Source organism: Saimiri boliviensis, chromosome 11 (assembly GCF_048565385.1).
Source record: "Saimiri boliviensis isolate mSaiBol1 chromosome 11, mSaiBol1.pri, whole genome shotgun sequence".
Taxonomy (NCBI): Eukaryota; Metazoa; Chordata; class Mammalia; order Primates; family Cebidae; genus Saimiri; species Saimiri boliviensis.
The window spans coordinates 26,587,159-26,608,867 of NC_133459.1; the positions used below are offsets into that span (position 1 = coordinate 26,587,159).

General features: G+C 45.0%; 2 protein-coding genes and 1 pseudogene across 2 annotated transcripts in view; 2 read left to right on the top strand and 1 right to left on the bottom strand.

The window, feature by feature from the left end:
• RPA2 (replication protein A2) overlaps window positions 1-5,319 on the bottom strand; it is a 29,680-nt gene extending 24,361 nt beyond the window's left edge. The window contains 3 exon segments of the mRNA XM_039474131.2: window positions 4,651-4,757; window positions 5,023-5,185; window positions 5,187-5,319. Coding sequence (XP_039330065.1) covers window positions 4,651-4,757; window positions 5,023-5,185; window positions 5,187-5,252 — 336 coding nt within the window. The 5' untranslated portion in view covers window positions 5,253-5,319.
• Window positions 1-21,709, top strand: part of LOC120366114 (glyceraldehyde-3-phosphate dehydrogenase pseudogene) — a 448,321-nt pseudogene that overhangs the window by 114,615 nt on the left and 311,997 nt on the right.
• Window positions 8,360-21,709, top strand: part of SMPDL3B (sphingomyelin phosphodiesterase acid like 3B) — a 47,713-nt gene continuing 34,363 nt past the window's right edge. The window contains exons 1-2 of the mRNA XM_074380358.1: window positions 8,360-8,450; window positions 16,837-16,949. The gene's annotated coding sequence lies outside the window, so the exon portion shown is untranslated. The remainder of the gene's footprint in view (window positions 8,451-16,836; window positions 16,950-21,709) is intronic.

Here is a 21,709-nt window from a genome sequence, read left to right on the forward strand (position 1 = left end):
AGGCGGGGTGGCGCATGCCTGTAATCCCAGATACTAGGGAGGCTGAGGCAGAGAATCGCTTGAACCGGAGAGGCAGAGGTTGGAGAGAGCTGAGATCTGTCACTGCACTCCAGCTTGGGCAACAGAGTGAGACTTTCCTCAAAAAAGACAAAAAAAAAAAAAAAAAAAAAAAAAGAGCATTGCTCTTGGTTACATTTATTAACTCATTTATACCTTGGTTTCCTCATCTATAAAACTAGGAATGATAAATTATGAAAATTAACTACATGGTAAAGGACTGAGAATACCCAGCATACAATAAAACTGGGGATATATACCTTTTAAGTTGTATATGAAACACATAATATATATAAAGTGCTAATAACAATCTCTGCATGTAGTAGATATTCAACAAATATTATTATCTCTCAGGTAAAAAAGTTACATATGGGTAACAGTTGAGATGTTAACAATGCCTTCAAATTCATCTCAAATCAAGTATTTATTTTTTATTGAGCACATTAATTTTAGCCAGGAATTGATCCCAAGGAATTCCTAGTTTGTTCCAAAGAGGTTCACAGAGTGTCAATACAAGTATGTTTAATTTTGGAAAAAAAAAAAAAAACTGTTTTCAGAATAGACTAAAAAGAAATGTTCATAGCTGACTATGAACCACAGTATTACTCTGACAGTACTGTATTAAAGTACCATTATTACAGACTACGAATGGGTCACTATTTAAAACTTCACATGGTTCAACCACATTAAACAAATTTATAACCAACAGGAAACATTTTGGATAGAATTCTTATCAGCCAAGCATGGTGCTGCACATCTGTAATCCTAACTACTTGGGAGGTTGAGGCAGGAGGATTCCTTGACTCCTGGAGTTAAGGGTCTGCAGTAAGCTACGACTGCACCACTGCATTCCAGCGGTGGTGACAGTGAGACTCTGTCTCAATTTTGAAAGAAAAAAAAAAAAAAGAATAGGGTGTTTACCCAACTTTTAACTGTGGAAAATACTAGATTTAAAAACAAAACAAGGCTGGGTGCAGTGGCTTACACTTGTAATCCCAGGACTCTGGGAAGCTGAGGGGGGCAAACGGTCTGCGGCCAAGAGTTTGAGACCAGCCTCATCAACGTAGCAAAACGCCATCTTGACTGAAAATACAAACAAACAAAATAAATTAGCCGGGCCGGGTGTTGTGGCTCACGCCTGTAATCCAAGCACTTTGGAGGCCAAGGTGGGCGGATCACCTGAGGTCGGGAGTTCATGACCAGCCTGACCAACATGGTGAAACGCCGTCTTAAAAAAAAAAAAATAACAATAATAAAAATAAATTAGCTGGGCGTGGTGGTGCGCACCTAGAGTCCCGGCTATTCAGGAGGCTAAGGCAGGAGAATTGCTTGAACCCGGGAGGTAGAGGCTGTAGCGAGCTGAGATCATTCCACTGCACTCCAGCCTAGGCAACAGAGCAAGACTCCATTTCAAATAAATAAATAAACACAAAAAGACTAGCCAGGCATGGTGGCTCATGCCTATAATACCAGCACCATGGGAGGCAGGGTTGGGAGGATTGCTTTAGTCCAAGAGTTTGAGACCAGCCTGGGCAACATAGTGAGACCCTGTCTCCACACACACACACAAAAAATCCAGAGACTGGGATTGAGTCTCCAACTTATAACAATCATTACTCTCTGAAAAGCTGTCTTAATACCTACCTTTTAGGAATTTTGAGATAAAAATTCTAACAGGCAGAATGGAGAAAAATAATTAAGTTTGGGGAAAAAAGATGAGACCCAATAATCTACCTGTTTTCTCCTTTACAACCTCAAGAAAGTTAAAACAGAGAATTAAAGTCCCTTGAGATCTTCTAGGAAAGAGAAAACTAAAACAGGGAGAAGCTGCTGCTCATCAGATGTTGGATTTGTTCGGCCTCATGCGTGTATTGTCTGACTCCAGTTCCTTACTAGCTATGTAAGCTTAGGCAGTCCCTTAGTACATCTGAGCCTCTGCTGTATGCTGGAATAAACAATAGATTCCCTGCAGAATTATATAAAATAATTTAGATATAAAGCAATGTCCAAATATACCAGAATATCAATGAACTTTTTTCCCACCAATGCACATCCCTGAATCAACACTTTTAGGTAAAAGCTTATCAATCTGTACACAAAATATACAGCCTGCTCACACCAAATGTTAACACGTCTAAGTGACTCTTAAAGAGAAGTCAAATTAACTCTGCATTTATAGAATGAAAATGCACTTGTTAAACTCAGCTAGGAGTGGTGGTTCACACCTGTAATCACAGCACTTTGGGAGGATAAGGTGGGCAGACTGCTTGAGGTTAGGAATTTGAGATCAGCTTGGCCACCATGGCCAAACCCCACCTCTAAAAAAAAAATACAAAAATTAGCCTGGCACAGTGGTATACACATGTAGTCCCAGCTACTAGGGAGGCTGTGGAGGGAGGATCACCTGAGTCCCAGAGGTCCAAGCTGCAGTGAGCTGTGATCGTGAACCACTGCTCTCCAGCCTGGTGCACAGAGTGAGACCCAGTCTCAAAAAAAAAAAAGGCAAACTTATTTCTGAAGAGTGACTAATCAACATTTAGACAGCTTTCTATAGATTGATTTCCTACACATTACCTTACTCATCAATTCTCAGAACCACCTTGTGACATGAGTACTACTAGTATCATCAGATGAGAAAAACCAAGAGCCACAGTCTTCAAGATGCTTTCCTTAAGTCACAATGCCACTTAAAAGGCAAAATGGGGCCGAACGCGGTGGCTCAAGCCTGCAATCCCAGCACTTTGGGAGGCCGAGGCGGGCGGATCACGAGGTCGAGAGATCGAGACCATCCTGGTCAACATGGTGAAACCCCGTCTCTACTAAAAATACAAAAAATTAGCTGGGCATGGTGGCGCATGCCTGTAATCCCAGCTACTCAGGAGGCTGAGGCAGGAGAATTGCCTGAACCCAGGAGGCGGAGGTTGCGGTGAGCCGAGATGGTGCCATTGCACTCCAGCCTGGGTAACAAGAGCGAAACTCCGTCTCAAAAAAAAAAAAAAAAGGCAAAATGGGCCAGGTGCAGTGGCTCACGCCTGTAATCCCAGCACTTTGGGAGGCCAAGGCGGGCGGATCACCTGAGGTTGGGAGTTCGAGATCAGCCTGACCAACATGGAGAAACCCCATTTCTACTAAAAATACAAAGTTAGCTGGGCATGGTGGCGTGTGCCTCTAATCCCAGCTATTCAGGAGGCTGAGGTAGGAGAATCGCTTGAACCTGGGAGGTAGAGGTTGCCATGAGCCGAGATCCCACCATTGCACTCCAGCCCTGGGCAACAAGAGAGAAATTCCGTTTCATTAAAAAAAAAAAAAAAAAAGGCAAAAATAGATGCTGGAGCCTTAATGTTCTGGCTTCATAGCTTGCATTCTTTGTATATAATATTAAGTCTCACAATGACATTGTAACATGTTAGCCCCTCTTCATAGGTACAAAACTGACTCCCAAGCCAGTTAAGAAACGTGTGCAGTGACACCCTACAAGTAAAGCAGCACAGCAAGGGCAGAACACACATCTACGACTTCAGAGACCACTCTTCTTTTTTTGAGACGGGAGTCTTGCTCTGTTGCCCAGGCTGGAGAGCAATGGCACGATCTTGGATCACTGCAACCTCTGCCTCTAGAGTTCAAGCAATTCTCCTGCCTCAGCCTCCCTAGTACCTGGGATTACAGGCTGCTGCCACCACACCCATCTAATTTTTGTAGTGTTAGTAGAGGGAGGGTTTCATCATGTTGGCCAGGCAGGTCAGGAATTCCTGACCTCAGGCAATCCACCTGCCTCAGCCTCCCAAAGTGCTGGGATTACAGTTGTGAGCCACTGCACCTGGCCCAAAGACCACTCGAGTCGCCTAACCACATTTAATTTAAAAACACCTTTGACATTAAGAAGGTAAAAGAGGCCGGGCGCGGTGGCTCAAGCCTGTAATCCCAGCACTTTGGGAGGCCGAGGCGGGTGGATCACGAGGTCGAGAGATCGAGACCATCCTGGTCAACATGGTGAAACCCCGTCTCTACTAAAAATACAAAAAATCAGCTGGGCATGGTGGCTCGTGCCTGTAATCCCAGCTACTCAGGAGGCTGAGGCAAGAGAATTGCCTGAACCCAGGAGGCGGAGGTTGCAGTGAGCCGAGATCGCGCCATTCCACTCCAGCCTGGGTAACAAGAGTGAAACTCCGTCTCAAAAAAAAAAAAAAAGAAGGTAAAAGAGACTATTAATACAAGTTCAGGGAACAGTAGCTCATACCTGTTACCCCAGCACTCTGTGAGACCAAGGTGGGAGGATCGCTTGAGCTCAGGGTTCAAGACCAGCCTGGGCAACATAGTGAGACTCCCCCCATCTCTATTTTTTAAAAATTAAAAAAAAAAAAAAGACAACAAGTTGAGAGCGTTTACACAAGACTGATTCATTAGCTACACTGATCAATTTCAAAATAAAGTCAAGAAGGAGAAAAGCCAGGGAAAAGAGATTCGGATAATAATCAATCATTGTAATCTCAGTTCGTGTTGAACTCTTCCGTAACGGCATTAAACTTTCTATCACAGATGACTTAGGGACTTCAAGACAGGGCAAAACAAAACCAAACACTCTTTTCAACCTACTGATTTCTTTTCGGCCTGAGAAGGTCCGGGCGATCCAAAGCCCCCCGGGGACTGCGTGTAGCCGCCAGCTCCCCCGTAGTTGGAGCTGCCATAGCTTTCGAATCCACCTGCTTTGAACAACAGGATTAGTGCCTGTGCCACTTCACACGCCTTGGAGAAACCCGCAGGCTCCCCGAAGCTTTGCCCCTCCAAACACTGATCGCGTCCCCCTAACCTTCCTCTTCGCCTTCCTGGGACCCCTAAACTCCCCAGCTCCGTTCCCACCCCTCCCCTCCCCTCCCGCTGTCACACGCCTCTCGGACCCTAAGCTCGCCCTCTTGCTAAAATCTCCTGCGATTCTCTTCCTCCTCCGCCCCGCACCCCCATCATTACTGTTCCACATCATGGTCTCGATTCTCCGCAAAGAGGGCGAGAAGGTTCGGATCTGGGGAAGTCGCGGAACAACCCAGAACTCGGCCGCTACACCGCGGCTCTGGATACTTTTTTCTGGCGCCACAAACTCCTTCCCGCGAATGACCGAGCCAGTCAGCGGCCGGGCTGCTTCTCGCTTCAGCCAATCGGTGCCCACGAATGTCGCGCTTATTCCTGTCCTCTCTGCCCATGCTCCAGAAAACGCGCACTGCGCTTCCAGTTGGCTCCGAAAGCCTCCGCGGCCATCTTTACAAAGGGCAAAACCCTCCGCGCAAGCGGAAGCAAAGAGTTGGTTGGGCGGTATCGCGAGAAATCAACCAATCAGAACGATACTGAAGCGCCATATTACCTCACCTTCGTCAAGTGCGCGACTTCTAACGTCACTTCCTTTGTTCGGCGTGCTCGGGTTCCCTGCAAACTATCACCAAATGCTTAGATTAAAGGTTGAGGCCTTAATCTAAACGGTGTAGTGGAGTTTCGGCTTCGGTGTCTGCCACCCGCAGTGGCGTGGGAATTGGGCACCTCTGGGACTCGAAGTGCTAGCCTCGCAGGACCGCGTGGAGTTGCTTATTCTGATTTCCATAGGGAGTCAGAGTCTCTTCGTGTAGTGCCTCCAGTGGTCCCCATTCTCCCCAGTGGGGCTGTGAGAAACCTCCGCCCTCTTGCCCATGACAGACTTCTGAAAGATCTCAGGGTGGCACCCCTCGCCCCTCACCTGTCCCTATCCCAGTCTCATCCAGGCTCTGCATCTCCAGTCGACTATTTCAGCCATTTTTCATAATTCTTCATGTAACATGCTGGTCTGTTACTCCCATAGGGAGTGGAACATGTTTGTCAGTTCCTTTCTCTTAAGTATTACTGCATTGTTAGAATTATTGTTTATTTATTTACTTTTTTAAAAAATTGCATCGGCTGCAGTGGCTCATGCCTGTAATTCCAACACTTTGGGAGGCCCAAGCAGGGGGATCACCTGAGGTCAGAGTTCCAGACCAGCCTGGCCAACATGGCAAAACCCCATCTCTACTAAAAATACAAAAAAAATTGGCCAGGTATGGTGGCTCACGCCTGTAATCCCAGCACTTTGGGAGGCAGAGGTGGGTGGACTACCAGGTCAGGAGTTCAAGACCAGCCTGGCCAAGATGGTGAAACCCCGTCTCTACTAAAAACACAAAAAAATTAGCTGGGCGTAGTGGTGGGCGCCTGTAATCCCAGCTACCTGGGAGGCAGAGGCAAGGAGAATCCACTGAATGTGGGAGGCAGAGGTTTGCAGTAAGCCGAGATCACACCACTGCACTCCAGCCCAGGTGACAGTGGGAGACTCCATCTCAAAATGAATGAATGAATGAATAATTAGCTGCGCTTGGTGGCATGCACCTGTAATCCCAGCTACTCAGGAGGCTGAGAATGACTTGAAACTGGGAGGCAGAGATTGCAGTGAGGCGGGATCATGCCACTGCATTCCAGCCTGAACGACAAATTGAGACTCTGTTTCAAACAAAAAGAAAAGAAAAAATTACCAAGTGCGTGGCTCATGAGTGTAATGTCAGCAATTTGGGAGTCTGAGGAGGGAAGATTGCTTAAGGCAGAAGTTAGAAACCACCCTTGTTAAGACAGCGAGACCCTCCCCCTCTCAAAAAATAATTTTAAAAAATTAGCCGGGTATGGTGGCACCTGCCTGTAATCCCCGCTACTCAGGGGGCTGAGGCAGGAGGATCGCTTCAGCCGGGGAGGTCCAGGCTGTAGTGAGACGTGATGGCATCACTGCATTCCTGCCTGGGTGACAGAGGCATCCTCGACTCAAAAAAACCTCAGGCCCTGACTCCTTTTTCTTCTCTTCCTCCCTTTCCTTGTTATCCTTCTCTGCACCACCACGGCAGGGTAATTTATTTGTATTTATTTAATGTTTCATTTTATTTTTGGGGACAGAGTCTTGCCCTATCGCCCAGGTTGGAGTGCAGTGGTGCGATCCTGGCTCACTGCAATCTCTGCCTCTTACTTGTATGTTTTTTGCTTGTTCTAATTTTCTTTTGTTTTGCCTTTTGAGACGGCGTCTTGCTCTGTCGTCCAGGCTGGAGTGCAGTGGCCCAGGCTGGAGTGTAGAGGTGCGATCTCGGCTCCCTGCAACCTCCGCCTCCAGTTCAAGCGATTCTCCTGCCCCAGCCTCCCAGGTAGCTGGGATAACAGGCATGCACCACCATGGCTACATTTTCTGCTTTTAGTAGAGAACAGATTTCACCATGTTGCCCAGGCTGGTCTCGAATTCCTGGCCTCAAACGATCCAACCCTCACTGGCCTCCCAAACCACTGGGATTACAGGTATGAGCCACTGTGCCAGGCCATTTTCTTTTTCTAGAACTGCAGGCACCGCCTTAAGCATTTTACATTTATTAACTCAGTCTTGTGATGTATTTTGGTACTTTTATTGTCCTCATTTTACAGACGAGGCCGTTGAGGCAGAGAGGCTAAGTGATTGGAATCTGCATTCAAATTCAGAACGTCTGATTACATCAACCAGTGTAGTTACTACACCTCTAGAACACACTAGAATTGGTCACAAACTCAAATGACAAATAGCGTCAGGCAAGAAAACTGTAGATGTAGTGCTTTTAACAGAGGATTTTTTTTTTTTTAAGTAGTTTCTTCACAGTAAGAAAAAGGCCTACATAAGCATAATAAATAGTAACTCAGGTGAGGAAGGTGGTCTCAGTGTTACCAGGTCATCCAAGGTTTGTTTTGTTTTGTTTTTTTTTCCTAGCAAATGCCAGAAATCTTGATTTTTACGTAAAAGTTCCAGAATTTTAGTGTTTATAAGTAACTTTAAAATTTTAAATACTCTTTGTGGGCCACATGCTGCTTGCATGCCATGACTCCTATAAATCACTGAGAAATAACATACAGCCAAAGGCAGAAGACTGAGGCACAGTGAGATGACATTATTATAGCAAGCCTAAAGCAACTGAAATATACAGTCTGTCGAGAGATTTATGACATGTAAGATAAAATATTTGAAATTAAGACTATTTTGGGGAATTCAAGATGCAGGTCGTCACGAATCCTACCCTAGGGCTTGTTCCTGTCTTCTCTGGCCACACTCCAGAAAACGCGCACTGTGCGTTCAGTGGCGTCTGAAGCCTCCGCGGCCATCTTTACGAGGGGCAACACCTTCGCGCAAGCGGAATCACGATACTGACAGGGCGGTATCGCAGGAAATCAACCAATCAGAACAATACTAACGCCGCGCAGCGCTGTACGATATAACTGTCGTCAAGTGCGCGACTTCTGACGTCACTTCCTTTGTTTGTTGTGCTTGGGTTCCTGCCGAGCTACCACGGATCAGATGACGCCTTAATCTAGTCTAGAGCCTGCAGTGGCGTTTCGACTTCGGAGCGGTAATTGCGCCCTTCAGGGACTCGCAGCGGTACCCTCACAGCGCCGGGTGGGGTGGCTTTTTTTTCCACAGGGAGCCAGACTCTCTTCATGTTATGCCACCCCTGTCCCAGTTCTCCTCAGTCGGGATGTGAGAAAGGCATTCTCGGCCATAACAGACTGAAAGATCTGAGGGTGGCACCCCTCGTCCCCCACGTGTCCCTACCGGTCTCATTCAGGCTCAGCATCTCAGTGATTTCGACCGTTTTTCTTAATTCTTCATATACGTGCTGGTCTGTTCCTCCCAAAGGGAGTGGAACGTTTTGTCAGTTCCTTGCTTGAAACGTTACTGCATTGTTAGAATTTTATGTACATTTATTTATTCAAGAAAAATTAGGAGGTGCCCTGGCTCACACCTGTAAACCCAGCAAATGGAGTCTGAGGCCAGGAAGACTCCTTGAGGCCGGAAGTTTGAGACCAACCTGGGCAATATACTGACACCCTCTTAAAAATATTTTTAAAAATTAGCCAGGTAATATTTTAAGATAAAAATATTTTTTTAAATTAGCCATTTTGCAAGCAGCGGGGGTTCCAGCCTCCGGAGTGGCGGAGGTGGGAGGATCACCTGTGCCTGGGGTGTCCAGGTTGCAGTGAGCTGCGATGCTGCCACTGCACTCCAGCCTGGGTGACAGAGAGAGACTGTGACTCAAAAAAAAAAACAAAAACAAAAACAAAAACTCCTGGACTGTACTTTTTCTTCTTTGTCCTTTTTTTTTTTTTTTGGTGGCGGGGGATGGAGTCTCACTCTGTCGCCAGGCTGGAGTGCAGTGGCGCGATCTTGGCTCACTGCAACCTCTGTCTCCCTGGTTCAAGCGATTCAACGGCCGCAGCCTCCGGAATAGCTGGAACTACAAGCGTACACTACCACGCCTGGCTAATTTTTGTATTTTAGTAGAGACGGGGTTTCACCATGTTAGTCAGGCTGGTTTCCAACTCCTGACTTCAAGTGATTCTCCCAGACTTCCAAAGTGCTGGGATTACAGGCATGAGTCACGGTGTTTGGCCACATTTTACATTTATTTATTTATTTATTTATTTATTTACTTATTTATTTATTTATTTTTTGAGACGGAGTTTCGCTCTTGTTACCCAGGCTGGAGTGCAATGGCGCGATCTCGGCTCACTGCAACCTCCGCCTCCTGGGTTCAGGCAATTCTCCTGCCTCAGCCTCCTAAGTAGCTGGGACTACAGGCACGCGCCACCACGCCCAGCTAGTTTTTGGTATTTTTAGTAGAGACGGGGTTTCACCATATTGACCAGGATGGTCTCGATCTCTCGACCTCGTGATCCACCCGCCTCGGCCTCCCAAAGTGCTGGGATTACAGGCTTGAGCCACCGTGCCCGGCTGACATTTTACATTTATTAACTCAGTCTTCGAGGTATGGTGGTATTGGTGAGACCAGCTCCCCATATATCAATGTGGATTCAAGACCTCTGAAAGTGAGTGAGTGGTCGGTGAAAAAGAAAAAAAAAAAGACAAATAGTTTTCTTTAAAGGTGGACCCAGGAGAGACACCACATAAACCCGCTCCGTGGATATCTAACGTTCCCCTGAAAACCTCAGTTCTTTATTAGGCTCTTTCAACAGGGGAGGGAGAGTGAGGCTACACAACAGTGTGGAAATGATAATACAAAAAGAATACATTTGCAAAACTGGCGCACAGAAATCACAACGTGGTATTAGAAAAGCAGAACAATGTAAAGATAACTTTCTGTATGTCAGCATAGAAACCATACACCTTAGCAAGAATAGAAGTTAAACATAAACTTCACTATCAGCAAGAAACGCATTGGGCTCACAGCTGCAGTGGGAACAGGATCTGACACAGGACAACCATCCTGACCACAAAGCTGCAAGAGGAGGGGGCCTCCATGCAGACCTGCAGGAGCAGTGGGAGAAGAAAGATTTTTACATTCTTATCTCCACAGAGGTTTTTCCTCACGACAGATGCCCCTCATGCATCCGTTTATAGGGTCACATCCCCTTTCCAGGGCCCTAATCAATATCCCTTTCCTAGGAAAGCAATTTGGGTAATAAGACTCTCCGTCACACATCCTTTTAGAGGCTCTCTGCAACGAGAAGCTTATTACGTGCTGTCTTCTCTCTGGCAGTCAAGCTGTGTGGTTGTCCCTTTCGAAAAGTTCCTGTTTTTACGAGAACAGCTCAGCAAAGCCAAAGTTATGAGTTACATCTCAGCATTTCCATTATTCTTCGTTTTCTCAAATATAATCGATATAATAAGTAACAAGCTTAACAAAGCAAATAAGTCATTTCGGGGAAACCAAATTCTGAGAGAATTTACAAGTTAAATAATCAACAACAATTTCTTCTTGTTATTTCATATAACTTGGGTTTTGCCAATTATTCCAGAAGCCTGGGGTTGCTCAGTCACCACGGAGGTATCCACAGTATTCCCAGCGTGGTGGTACATTTATAGTCCCCATTTTACAGATGAGGCTATTGAGGCAGAGAGGCTGAATGGTTAGAGTCTGCATTTAAACCCAGGAAGTCTGATTTCATCAACTAGTGTAGTTACTAAACCTACAACACACTAGAACTGGTCACAAACTCAAGTGACAAGCAAGGTGAGGCAAGAAAACTAGATGTCATGGTTTGTTTAACAGAGGGGGGACTTTTGTTGTTGTTGGTTTTTTTTTTTTTTTTTTTTTTTGAGACAGAGTTTTGCTCTTGTTACCCAGGCTGGAGTGCAATGGCGCGATCTCGGCTCACCACAACCTCCGCCTCCTGGGTTCAAGCAATTCTCCTGCCTCAGCCTCCTGAGTAGCTGGGATTACAGGAACGCGCCACCATGCCCAGCTAATGTTTTTTGTATTTTTAGTAGAGACGGGGTTTCACCATGTTGACCAGGATGGTCTCGATCTCTTGACCTCGTGATCCACCCGCCTCGGCCTCCCAAAGTGCTGGGATTACAGGCTTGAGCCACCGCGCCCGGCCTTATTTTTTTTTTTAATAAATATTTTCTCCACAGTAAGAAAAAGACCCACACAAGCATAATGATACATAGTAACTGAGGTGAGGAGTGTGGGCTCAGCTTTGCCAGGTCATTTTAGGGGTTTTTTTGTTTGTTTGTTTTCGTTTTGTTTGTTGTTTAGCAGATACCATAAATCTCATTTTTTACGTGAAATTTTCAGAATTTTAAATGCTTATAAGTAAATTTAAGATTTTTAAAATACACGATGTGGGGCACACAAAAGATATCTGTGGGTCACATGTTGCTGGCATAAAGTGACTCTTCTATATAAATTCTGTAATTTTTCAAGCCTCCAAAACACTGAGATATACAACCAAGGACAGAAGACTGAGGTACACCAAGATGACATTATTACAGCAAGACTAAGGCAACTGAAATATATATAGTCTGTCAAGAGCATATTTATGATATATAGGATAAAATGTTTGAAATTAAAGACTATTTGGGAAAGTGAAGATGCAGGTTCACTTAGGTTATTGGGCATCATTTGGGCTTCAGTTACTTATAAATTCAGCTGAGAAGATAAGAACATTTAAAAATAAACCAGAAAGAGTCAAGTGCAGTGGCACAGCATGCAGTCCCAACTACTTGGGAGGCTGAGGCTGGAGGATCGCTTGAGTCCAGGAGTATGAGGCTGCTGTGTGCAATGATCTTGCCTGTGAATGGCCAATGCCCTCAGCCTGGACAATGGAGCAAGATCCTATCTCTTTTTTTTTTTTTTTTTTTTTTTGAGACGGAGTTTCGCTCTTGTTACCCAGGCTGGAGTGCAATGGCGCGATCTCGTCTCACCGCAACCTCCGCCTCCTGGGTTCAGGCAATTCTCCTGCCTCAGCCTCCTGAGTAGCTGGGATTACAGGCACGCGCCACCATGCCCAGCTAATTTTTTGTATTTTTAGTAGAGACGGGGTTTCACCACGTTGACCAGGATAGTCTCGATCTCTCGACCTCGTGATCCGCCCGCCTCGGCCTCCCAAAGTGCTGGGATTACAGGCTTGAGCCACCGCGCCCGGCCTCCTATCTCTTAAAAAAAAAAAAAAAAAAAAAACCCAAAAAACAGAAAGGAAGTAAAACGTCTTAAAGTATAACCCGATGCCATCCAAATCAGATTTTTGCCCAGAATTTTGAGACCTGGCTGATCTGATAAGTTAAATAAGAGTCAGTTCTCAATCAATGCTAAAGTAATTGGTATTTACTCTGTGTGTGTATGTGGTAGTAAACTCATCTCTTAATTTAGTTTTGTCAAGTTGAAGACTTCCCGTCACATAAAAAAGGAATTTCTGGGAGGTCTTCAACTTTCCGCTGCAGGTAGGTTGTGCCCTTTATTCCCAGACTGGGGGCTGTCAGGAAAATTTAAAGCAAGACTGAGAAGAAGGGAAATCCTCTTTTTTTTTTTTTTTGGTGAGTCAGGCTCCAGGCTAGAGTGCAGTGGCATGATCACAGCTCACTGAAGCCTTGACTCAACCTCCCTGGCCTCAGGTGAACTGCCCACCTCAGCCTCTTACATAGCTGGGACTATAGCTGTGTGCCACCCACACCCAGCTAATTTTTGTATTTTTTGTAGAAACAGTGTTTCACTGTGTTACCCAGGCTGATCTCAACCCCCTGGGCTCAAGTGATCTGCCCAGTTCGACCTCCCAGAGTACCAGGATTACAGGTGTGGTCCAGCTGAAATCATCCTTTAAAACCAATCTAGTAACACACCCATTAGGGTTGCTGCTATCAAACAAAAGAGAAAACAACAAGTGTTGGTGAGGATGTGGAAAATGGAAACTTTTGTGCACTGTTACTGGGAATGTAAAATAGCACAGAAACTATGGAAAACAGTGTGGGGGTTCCTCAAAAAACTACAAATAGAATTACCATATGACCCAGCAATTCTACTTCTGTGTCTCTCCCCAAAATAATTGAAAAGGAGGACTCAGAAATATTTGAACACTTGCATGTATAGCTGCATCATTCATGATACCCAAAGGTGGAAGCAACCCAAATGTCCATTGACAGATGAAAGGATAAACAAAATGTGGTGAAAACATATACAGTGGAATCATATTCAGCCTTAAAAAGGAAGGAAATTCTGAGACATGTTACAAAGTGGAGAGCCTTAAAAACTGCAATGTTAAATAAGACAGTCACAAAAGAACAAATATCATCTGATTCCACTTATACATGGTGCCTCAAGTAGTCTTAATTCATATGCACAGAAGGTCAAAGGGATACAAAAATTAACCTGGCATGGTGGTATACACTTGGACTCTCAGCTGCTTGGGAGACCTGAGGCAGGAAGATGGCTTGAGCCTGGAAGGCGGAGAGATCACACCACTGCACTGCAGCCTGGGTGACAGAGCCAGCCCCTGTTTCAAAAAAAAAAAAAAAAAAAAGTCAAATAGTGGTGGTGGAGGGCAATGGAGAGTTAGTATTTAATGAGTACAGAATTTCAGTTTGGGAAGATGGAAAAGTCCCAGAGGTGGTGGTGATGTGGTAATGGTTGTACAACAATGTGAATATATTTTATGCTACTGAACTGTACACCTAAAATGGTTAAAGTGCTAAATATTATGTTATATATATATATATATATAAAACCACAATTTTTTTTTTTTAGTTCTTTTCACTATCCACCTGGAGATAAAAAAAACATTATTTTTTTAAAGACAGGAAAAAATAGCCCAATCCACTCTTTGTTCAATACATACCACCTGCCAAGTACATGTATTACTTACTCTGCTGTTTCATATATGTCTCAATGTTTTGGACCTGCCATTTTAACCTCTAATGTCATTTTGCCTCCATTTCATAAATATACATATTTTATTTTTAAAATATACATATTTTAATCAGATCTAACCCAATATTGGTGAATTTCCATTTATACTTAATTTTCTGTTTAACATTTTGTACAGATTAAGTTGCCAGTTTCCAACTTTTGCAATTTTAATTCTGTGGAAATCAGTTTTGTGGAGTATTTCCTAGGCAAAGTTTATAAGGAAGATTTAGTTGATCAATAAAAACTAGATCCCTATCAAATTTTACAGAGTTTTCATATCTGCTACTGTCACTTTATGAGTGCTCCTTATTTGTATTAAGTATAATTTGATTTGGAGGTGTTTTTTTTTTTTGATATGGAGTCTTGCTCTGTTGCCCAGGCTGGAGTGCAGTGGCGCAATCTTTGCTCACTGCAACCTCTGCCTCCTGGGTCAAAGCAATTCTCCTGCTTCAGCCTCCTGAGTAGGTAGGACTACAGGCACATAGTACACCTGCCTAATATTTTGTATTTTTAAAATTAGAGATGGGGTTTCACTGTGTTAGCCAGGATGGTCTTGATCTCCTGACCTTGTGATCTGCCCACCTTGGCCTCCCAAAGTGCTGGGATTACAGGTGTAAGCCACTGCTCCTGGCCAATTTTTTTTTTTTTTTTTTTTTTTTTTTGAGTTGGAGTCTTGCTCTGTCGAGCTCAGGCTGGAGTGCAGTGGCTCGATCCTGGCTCACTTCAACCTTGGCCTCCTAGGTGTAAGCAATTGTGCTGTCGCGGTCTCCTAAGTAGCGAGGATTACAGGAGCCCGCCACCAGGCACTGCTAATTTTCTGTATTTTTAGTAGAGATGGGGTTTCACCGTATTAGCCAGTCTCAAACTCCCAACCTCAGGTGATCCTCCCACTTTGGCCTCCCAAAGTGCTGGGATTATAGGCCTGACCCACCGCACCTGGACTGGGGTGATTTTTTAAATAGTTTCAATGTTAAACACATGATTTTCCAAAATTTTTTTTAGTCTAAGATAATTTTACTAGAGTTTTTGCTGTTTTCAGTTTTAAATTGCACTGATTATTTCTACCAGTAATAATCATTATGAATGGATAATACTGACAGAATTACTTTTAATATCAGAGAGGCTTTTCTATGTGAAGGAGAACATTTCATTCACAACTGTTGTTTGTTCCTCAGTATACGTAAGGGATCAGTCCAGGACCCCGAGTATACCCAAATCTGCCTATACTTAAGTCCCCCAGTTGGCCCTGTGGAACCGGCTAATATGCGAAGTCAGCCCTGCCATACTGGGTTTTGTGTCCCAAGAATACTATTTTCAATCTGTGATTGGTTGAAAAAAATCCGTGTAAGTGGGCTGGGCACAGTGGCTTACACCTGTAATCCCAGCACTTTGGGAGGCCGAGGCTGGCGGATCACTTGAGGTCAGGAGTTCAGAACCAACCTGGCCGACATGGTGAACCCCTGTCTCTAGGAAAAATACAAAAAAAGTAGCCAGGCATGGGGGTGGGCACCTGTAATTCCAGCTACTCTGGAGGCTGAGCAGGAGAATACCTTGAACCCAGGAGGCAGAGGTTGTAGTGAGCGAGATCTCACCACTGCACTCTAGCCTGGGTGACAGAGGGAGACTTCATCTCAAAAAAAAAAATCTGTGTAAGTGGACCCATGCAGTTCAAATCTGTGTCGTTCAAGGGTCAACTGTATTGTTCAATGCTCAATTTATGAAGCTCTAATAGCTAATAAAACTTGAAATCAGGCCGGGCGCAGTGGCTCAAGCCTGTAATCCCAGCACTTTGGGAGGATGAGGCGGGCAGATCATGAGGTCAAGAGATGGAGTCCATCCTGGCCAACATGGTGAAACCCTGTCTCTACTAAAAATACAAAATGTAGCTGGGCGTGGTGGCATGCACCTGTAGTCCCAGCTACTTGGGAGGCTGAGGCAGGAGAATTGCTTGAACCCTGGAGGCGGAGGTTGCAGTGAGCCGAGATTGTGGCAATGCACTCTAGGCTGGCGCCTGGCAACAGAGTGAGACTCTGTCTCAAAACAAAACAAAACAAAACTTGAAATCAAACCTTTGGGTATTTAAACATTGTTTACACATTTAATTAAATATGCTTAAAATTTTAAAGCACAATTAAGGTTTTAGTATGGCCGATTCTTATGAATACTTCAGATATCTTGAAGAGCAGACAACACATAACAGAAGTAATGGTCTATTGGGAAGCCGGTGAGGTGTAAGCTTCAGGCCCCTCACTTGCACAGCCCCTTTCAAGGCCCTGTATTCATACTTAACATTTGTACCTTACTTTGCATTTTTTTTTTCTTAAAGAAAGCTGCCCAAATTGTGTAAGCTTCCGGTCCTACAAAATCTAGATCCTTGCTTTATTTATTCAGTTATCCTCCTAAGGTTTCCGTACCATTATTTGTTTATTTATTTAGAGACAGAGTATCACTCAGTTGCCCAGGCTGGAGTGCAGTGAGCTCACTGCAGCCTCAACCTCCCAATCTCAAGCTATCCTCCCACCTCAACCTCCCAAGTAGTTAGGACAACAGGTGCACACCAGCAGGCCCAACTAACTTTTATATTTTTTTGTAGAGACAGGATTTCACTATGTTGCCCAGGCTGGTCTGGAACTTCTGGGCTCAAGCAATCCACCCACCTTGGCCTCCCAAAGGGCTGGAATTACAGGCATGAACCACCACACCCAGGTGAATTTATTTATTTATTTATTTATTTATTTATTTATTTAGAGATGGAGTCTCGCTCTGTCACCCAGGCTGGAGTGCAGTGGCATGATCTCGACTCACTGCAACCTCCACTTTCCAGGTTTAAGCAATTCTGCCTCAGCCTCCTAAGTAGCTGGGATTACAGGCGGCTAATTTTTGTATTTTTAGTAGAGATGGAGTTTCACTGGCCGGGTGCGGTGGCTCACACCTGTAATCCCAGCACTTTGGGAGGCCGAGGTGGGCGGATCGTGAGGTCAGGAGATCAAGACCATCCTGGCCAACATGGTGAAACCCCGTTTCTAAAAAAAAAAAGAAAAAGAAAAAAATGTAAAAAAAAGAAATAGAGAAACGGGGTTTCACCATGTTGACCAGGATGGTCTTAAACTCCTGCATGAAGCACCTCAAGTGGCTGAAAATATTTATTTTTTAAGGTTAGATGTTTACCTTTGTTTGTTTGTTTCTTTCTCTCTCTCTCTTTCTCCTTCCTTCCTTCCTTTCCTTTTCTTTTCTTTTCTTTTTTTTTTTAGATGGAGTCTTGCTCTGTCACTAGGCTGGAGTGCAGTGGCATGATCTCGGCTCACTGCAACCTCTGCCTCCTGGGTTGAAGTGATTCTCCTGCTTCAGCCTCCCAAGTAGCTGGGATTAGAGGCACCCGCCACCACGCCCAGCTAATTTTTGCATTTTCAGTAGAGAGGAGGTTTTATCATGTTGGCCAGGATGGTCTTGATCTACTGACATCATGATCCGCCCACCTCAGCCTCCCAAAATGCTGGGATTACAGGCATGAGCCACTGCGCCCAGACTACATTTCTGTTTCTAATTCAACATAGCATGTTGCTATACCTTATATTTGTCACACTGACAGATGAATTGTGGATGCTTTCTAAGATGTTGGAGTAAAGATCATTGCATTGGAAAAGGCATGGGATCTGGGTGTGCCTCTGACAAACAAAGGGCAGGGTCAAAGGTCCTGCTTTATTTACTTAATCTTCATGACCACCAAATGAGGAAAGCAGTATTGTCATCTCCATTTTACAGATGAGGAAACTGCTCCCAACCTCTTCCACATCACAGACACATGTAGAAAATAACGCATGGTGCATTGGATTAAACATAAGACACTGGCCGGGGCCAAAGGTACAAGGTGACCATTAGTCCTGGTTTGCCCAGGACTTCCCCAGTTTTTAAGCTGAAAGTCCCAAGTCCCATATTGCAGAAACCTCCCCAACACCCAGTCCCATTTAAACTAAGATGGTTAGTTACCCTGGTCAGGGGTTTCTGGCTGACCTACGGATGAATGTCTCATTGCTCCTGTAATCTTTGGGTGCTGTACTGGTATGCCTGACTGCTCCAGTGAGGCTGTCATCAGCCAAAGGTCACAGAGATAGTAGAGGGAGGAGCTGGAAGTTCTGTGTGACTCCTGAGACCAACTTTTTGTTGAGAGAGGTTTTGCTGTGTTGCCTAGGCTAGTCTCAAACACCTGGCTTCAGTTGATCTGCCAGCCTCAGCCTCCCAGAGTTCTCGGATTACAGGCATGAGCCACTGTGCCCGGCCAGTATTTATCACTTCAGAGTAGTCCAGGAAGAAGTGTACCCAGGAGGACAGATGGTAAGAGAGACACCTACAAAGAAGTGACAGTGCCCCATCTAAATTCCAGGCTAAGAACTTAGGATTTTTTTCCCACAGCCATGGGGAGCCACAGGTTTTTGGAGCAGAAGAGTTACAAAATCACTTCCAGGTTGAGTGAGGCAGAATGAGGGAGTGTGGAGAGCCGGGAACTACCTGAGACTGGAGGCAGGGAAATCTGTTAGGAGGCTGGATTAACAGACCCTCATAGCAATGATGTGGACCTGCACCAGGCAGAGGCAGTGGGAAAGAAAGGGGCAGAGCAAGCAGAAGTCATAGAAAGGGGCAAAGCTTTGGGTGCCTTCAAGTCATTAATTTTTTTATTCATCCAGCCTTATTCACTCCACCATACATTTATTTGATAAATATATATTTAGTGCCAGGAGCTGTGCTAACCCTCAAGTGACTCGAGTTTTGAATCTGGGTGAAATTCAGAAATGGATGAGGAAAAATAGAGTGGAACCTAGGAACAGAAGCAGGCTTCTTCAGTTAATGTTTGGCCAGGCCAAGTTTGTCAATTGTGGCCAACTTCAGAATTCCTGAGATTTTTAAGGAAAAAATCAACCATCATAAAGAGCCCAGCTTAGAGAAGACATGAATAGATGGTATAATTTGAGGTTTCATCGCTACTTATTCTTTTGAGCAGTCACTGCTGCTGCAAAGGGGAAAATTTTAGTAATTATTTCATTATCTTTTCACTTTTTTTTTTTTTTTTTGAGGTGGAGTCTCACTCTGTCGCCCGGGCTAGAGTACGGTGGCACGACCTTAGCTCACTGTAACCTCTGCCTTCCAGGTTCAAGCAGTTCTGCCCCAGCCTCCTAGTAGCTGAGATTACAGGTGCATACCACCACACCGGCTCTTTTTTTTTTTTTTTTTTTTTTTTTTTTTTTTTTTTTTTTGTAATTTTAGTAGAGACAGGATTTCACCATGTTGGCCAGACTGGTCTCGAACTCCTTGACTTTTGGTGATCCGTCTGCCTCAGCCTCCCAAAGTGCTGGGGTTACAGGAGTGAGCCACTGTGCCTAGCCTGATCTGTTCACTTTCCTCCTCCAAAACCTTCCATGGCTCCTGTGAACTGTAAGAAAAAAATCAAGGTTCAGCCGGGCACAGTGGCTCACGCTTGTAATCCCACCACTTTGGGAGGCCAAGGCAGGCGGATCATGAGGTCAGGAGTTTGAGATCAGCCTGGCCAATATGGTGAAACTCCATCTCTACTAAAAATACGAAAAATTAGCCAGGTGTGGTGGCAGGCACTTGTAATCCCAGCTACGAGGGAGGCTGAAGCAGGAAAATCCCTTGAACCCAGGAGGAGGTGGTTACAGTGAGCTGAGACTGAGTCACTGCACTCCAGCCTGAGCAACAGAGCAAAACTCCGTCTCAAAAAAAAGAAAAAAAAAAGTTCAAGGTTCTTAGACTGGCATCCAAACTGAGCACCATCCATTACAGTTGTAATTTTACATTTGTCTGCACGACTCTGTCACCAGCACTTGCCACAGTTCTTGGCACATAGAGGCTGCGTAATAAGTGAATGTTAAATGCATGAGTGAATGAATGCAAAAGACCAAAATGTCTTTGCCTGGGCTACAGGTCAGCAGTCATAGATTCTGTCCTGGCCCTCTGTGGACTTGAACCCCAGGTCAATCACAGCTGCAGCCTGGCTTCCCAGAGGCTCAGAGGCCAGGAATGGGCAAAGATGATAGCACCTGAGGGCTTTCCCTTCCTGCAAGGGCTTTCCTACCAGGTGTTTGTCTTATATGATGCAAACTAAAAATAAAATACTAAGTCTCACTCAGACTGAATGGACCCCCTCTTGGCTACGGGGACTCCACAAAAACCTTAAGAACTGAATTCCTGGCCATGAGAACATACTTCGTTTTACCCACTCCCTTTTGGAGTCAGGCACAACAAGTGACCAGCATAAATATTAAAATAGAGATGGTGGCCGGGCGCGGTGGCTCAAGCCTGTAATCCCAGCACTTTGGGAGGCCGAGGCGGGTGGATCATGAGGTCAAGAGATTGAGACCATCCTGGTCAACATGGTGAAACCCCGTCTCTACTAATAATACAAAAAATTAGCTGGGCATTGTGGCGCGTGCCTGTAATCCCAGTTACTCAGGAGGCTGAGGCAGGAGAATTGCCTGAACCCAGGAGGCGGAGGTTGTGGTGAGCCGAGATCGCGCCATTGCACTCCAGCCTGGGTAACGAGCGAAACTCCATCTCAAAATAAAATAAAATAAAATAAAATAAAATAAAATAGAGATGGTAAGGCTGACAAAACAGACTCTTCATGGCAATAAGATACCAAATTATAAACAAGACCTAAGGCCATGCCACTCAAAGGTTAAGTCATGCCAGCAGGCCATCAACCTGCTACATGGCATCTTATCATCATTTAAAACATTCCTTTCTGGTGGGGCTTGGTGGCTCACACCTGTAATCCCAGCACTTTGAGAGGTCGAAGTGGGTGGATCACCTCCAGTCAGGAGTTCAGGACCAGTATGGCCAATGTGGTGAAACCCCATCTCTACTAAAAATATAAAAATTAGGCCGGGTGCAGTGGCTCAAACCTGTAATCCCAGCACTTTGGGAAGCCAAGGTGGGTGGATCACTTGAGATCAGGAGTTTAAGACCAGCCTGGGCAACATGGTGAAATCTCATCTCTACTAAAAATATTAAAAATTAGCCGGCCATGGTGGTGTGTGCCTGTAATCCCAGCTACTTGGGAGGTTGAGGCAGGAGAGCCACCTGAGCCCAGGAGGCGGAGGTTGCAGTGAGCCAAGATCCCACCACTGCACTCCAGCCTGGGTGACAGCGCGAGATTCCATCTCAAAAGAAAAAGAAAAAGAAAAAAACCCAAAAACAAAAATTAGCAAGGCATGGTGGCAAGTGCCTGTAATCCCAGCTACTCGGAAGGCTGAGGCAGAGTATCGCTTGAGCCCAGGAGGGGGAGTTTGCAGTGAGCTGAGACTGTGCTACTTACTCCAGCCTGGGCAACAAGAGTGAAACTCCATCTCAAAAAAATAAAATAAAATGAAAAGAATCTCTGGGCGAGTTGTGGTGGCTTATGCTTGTAATCCCAGCGCTTTGGGAGGGTGAGTAGGGCAGATATCTTGAGC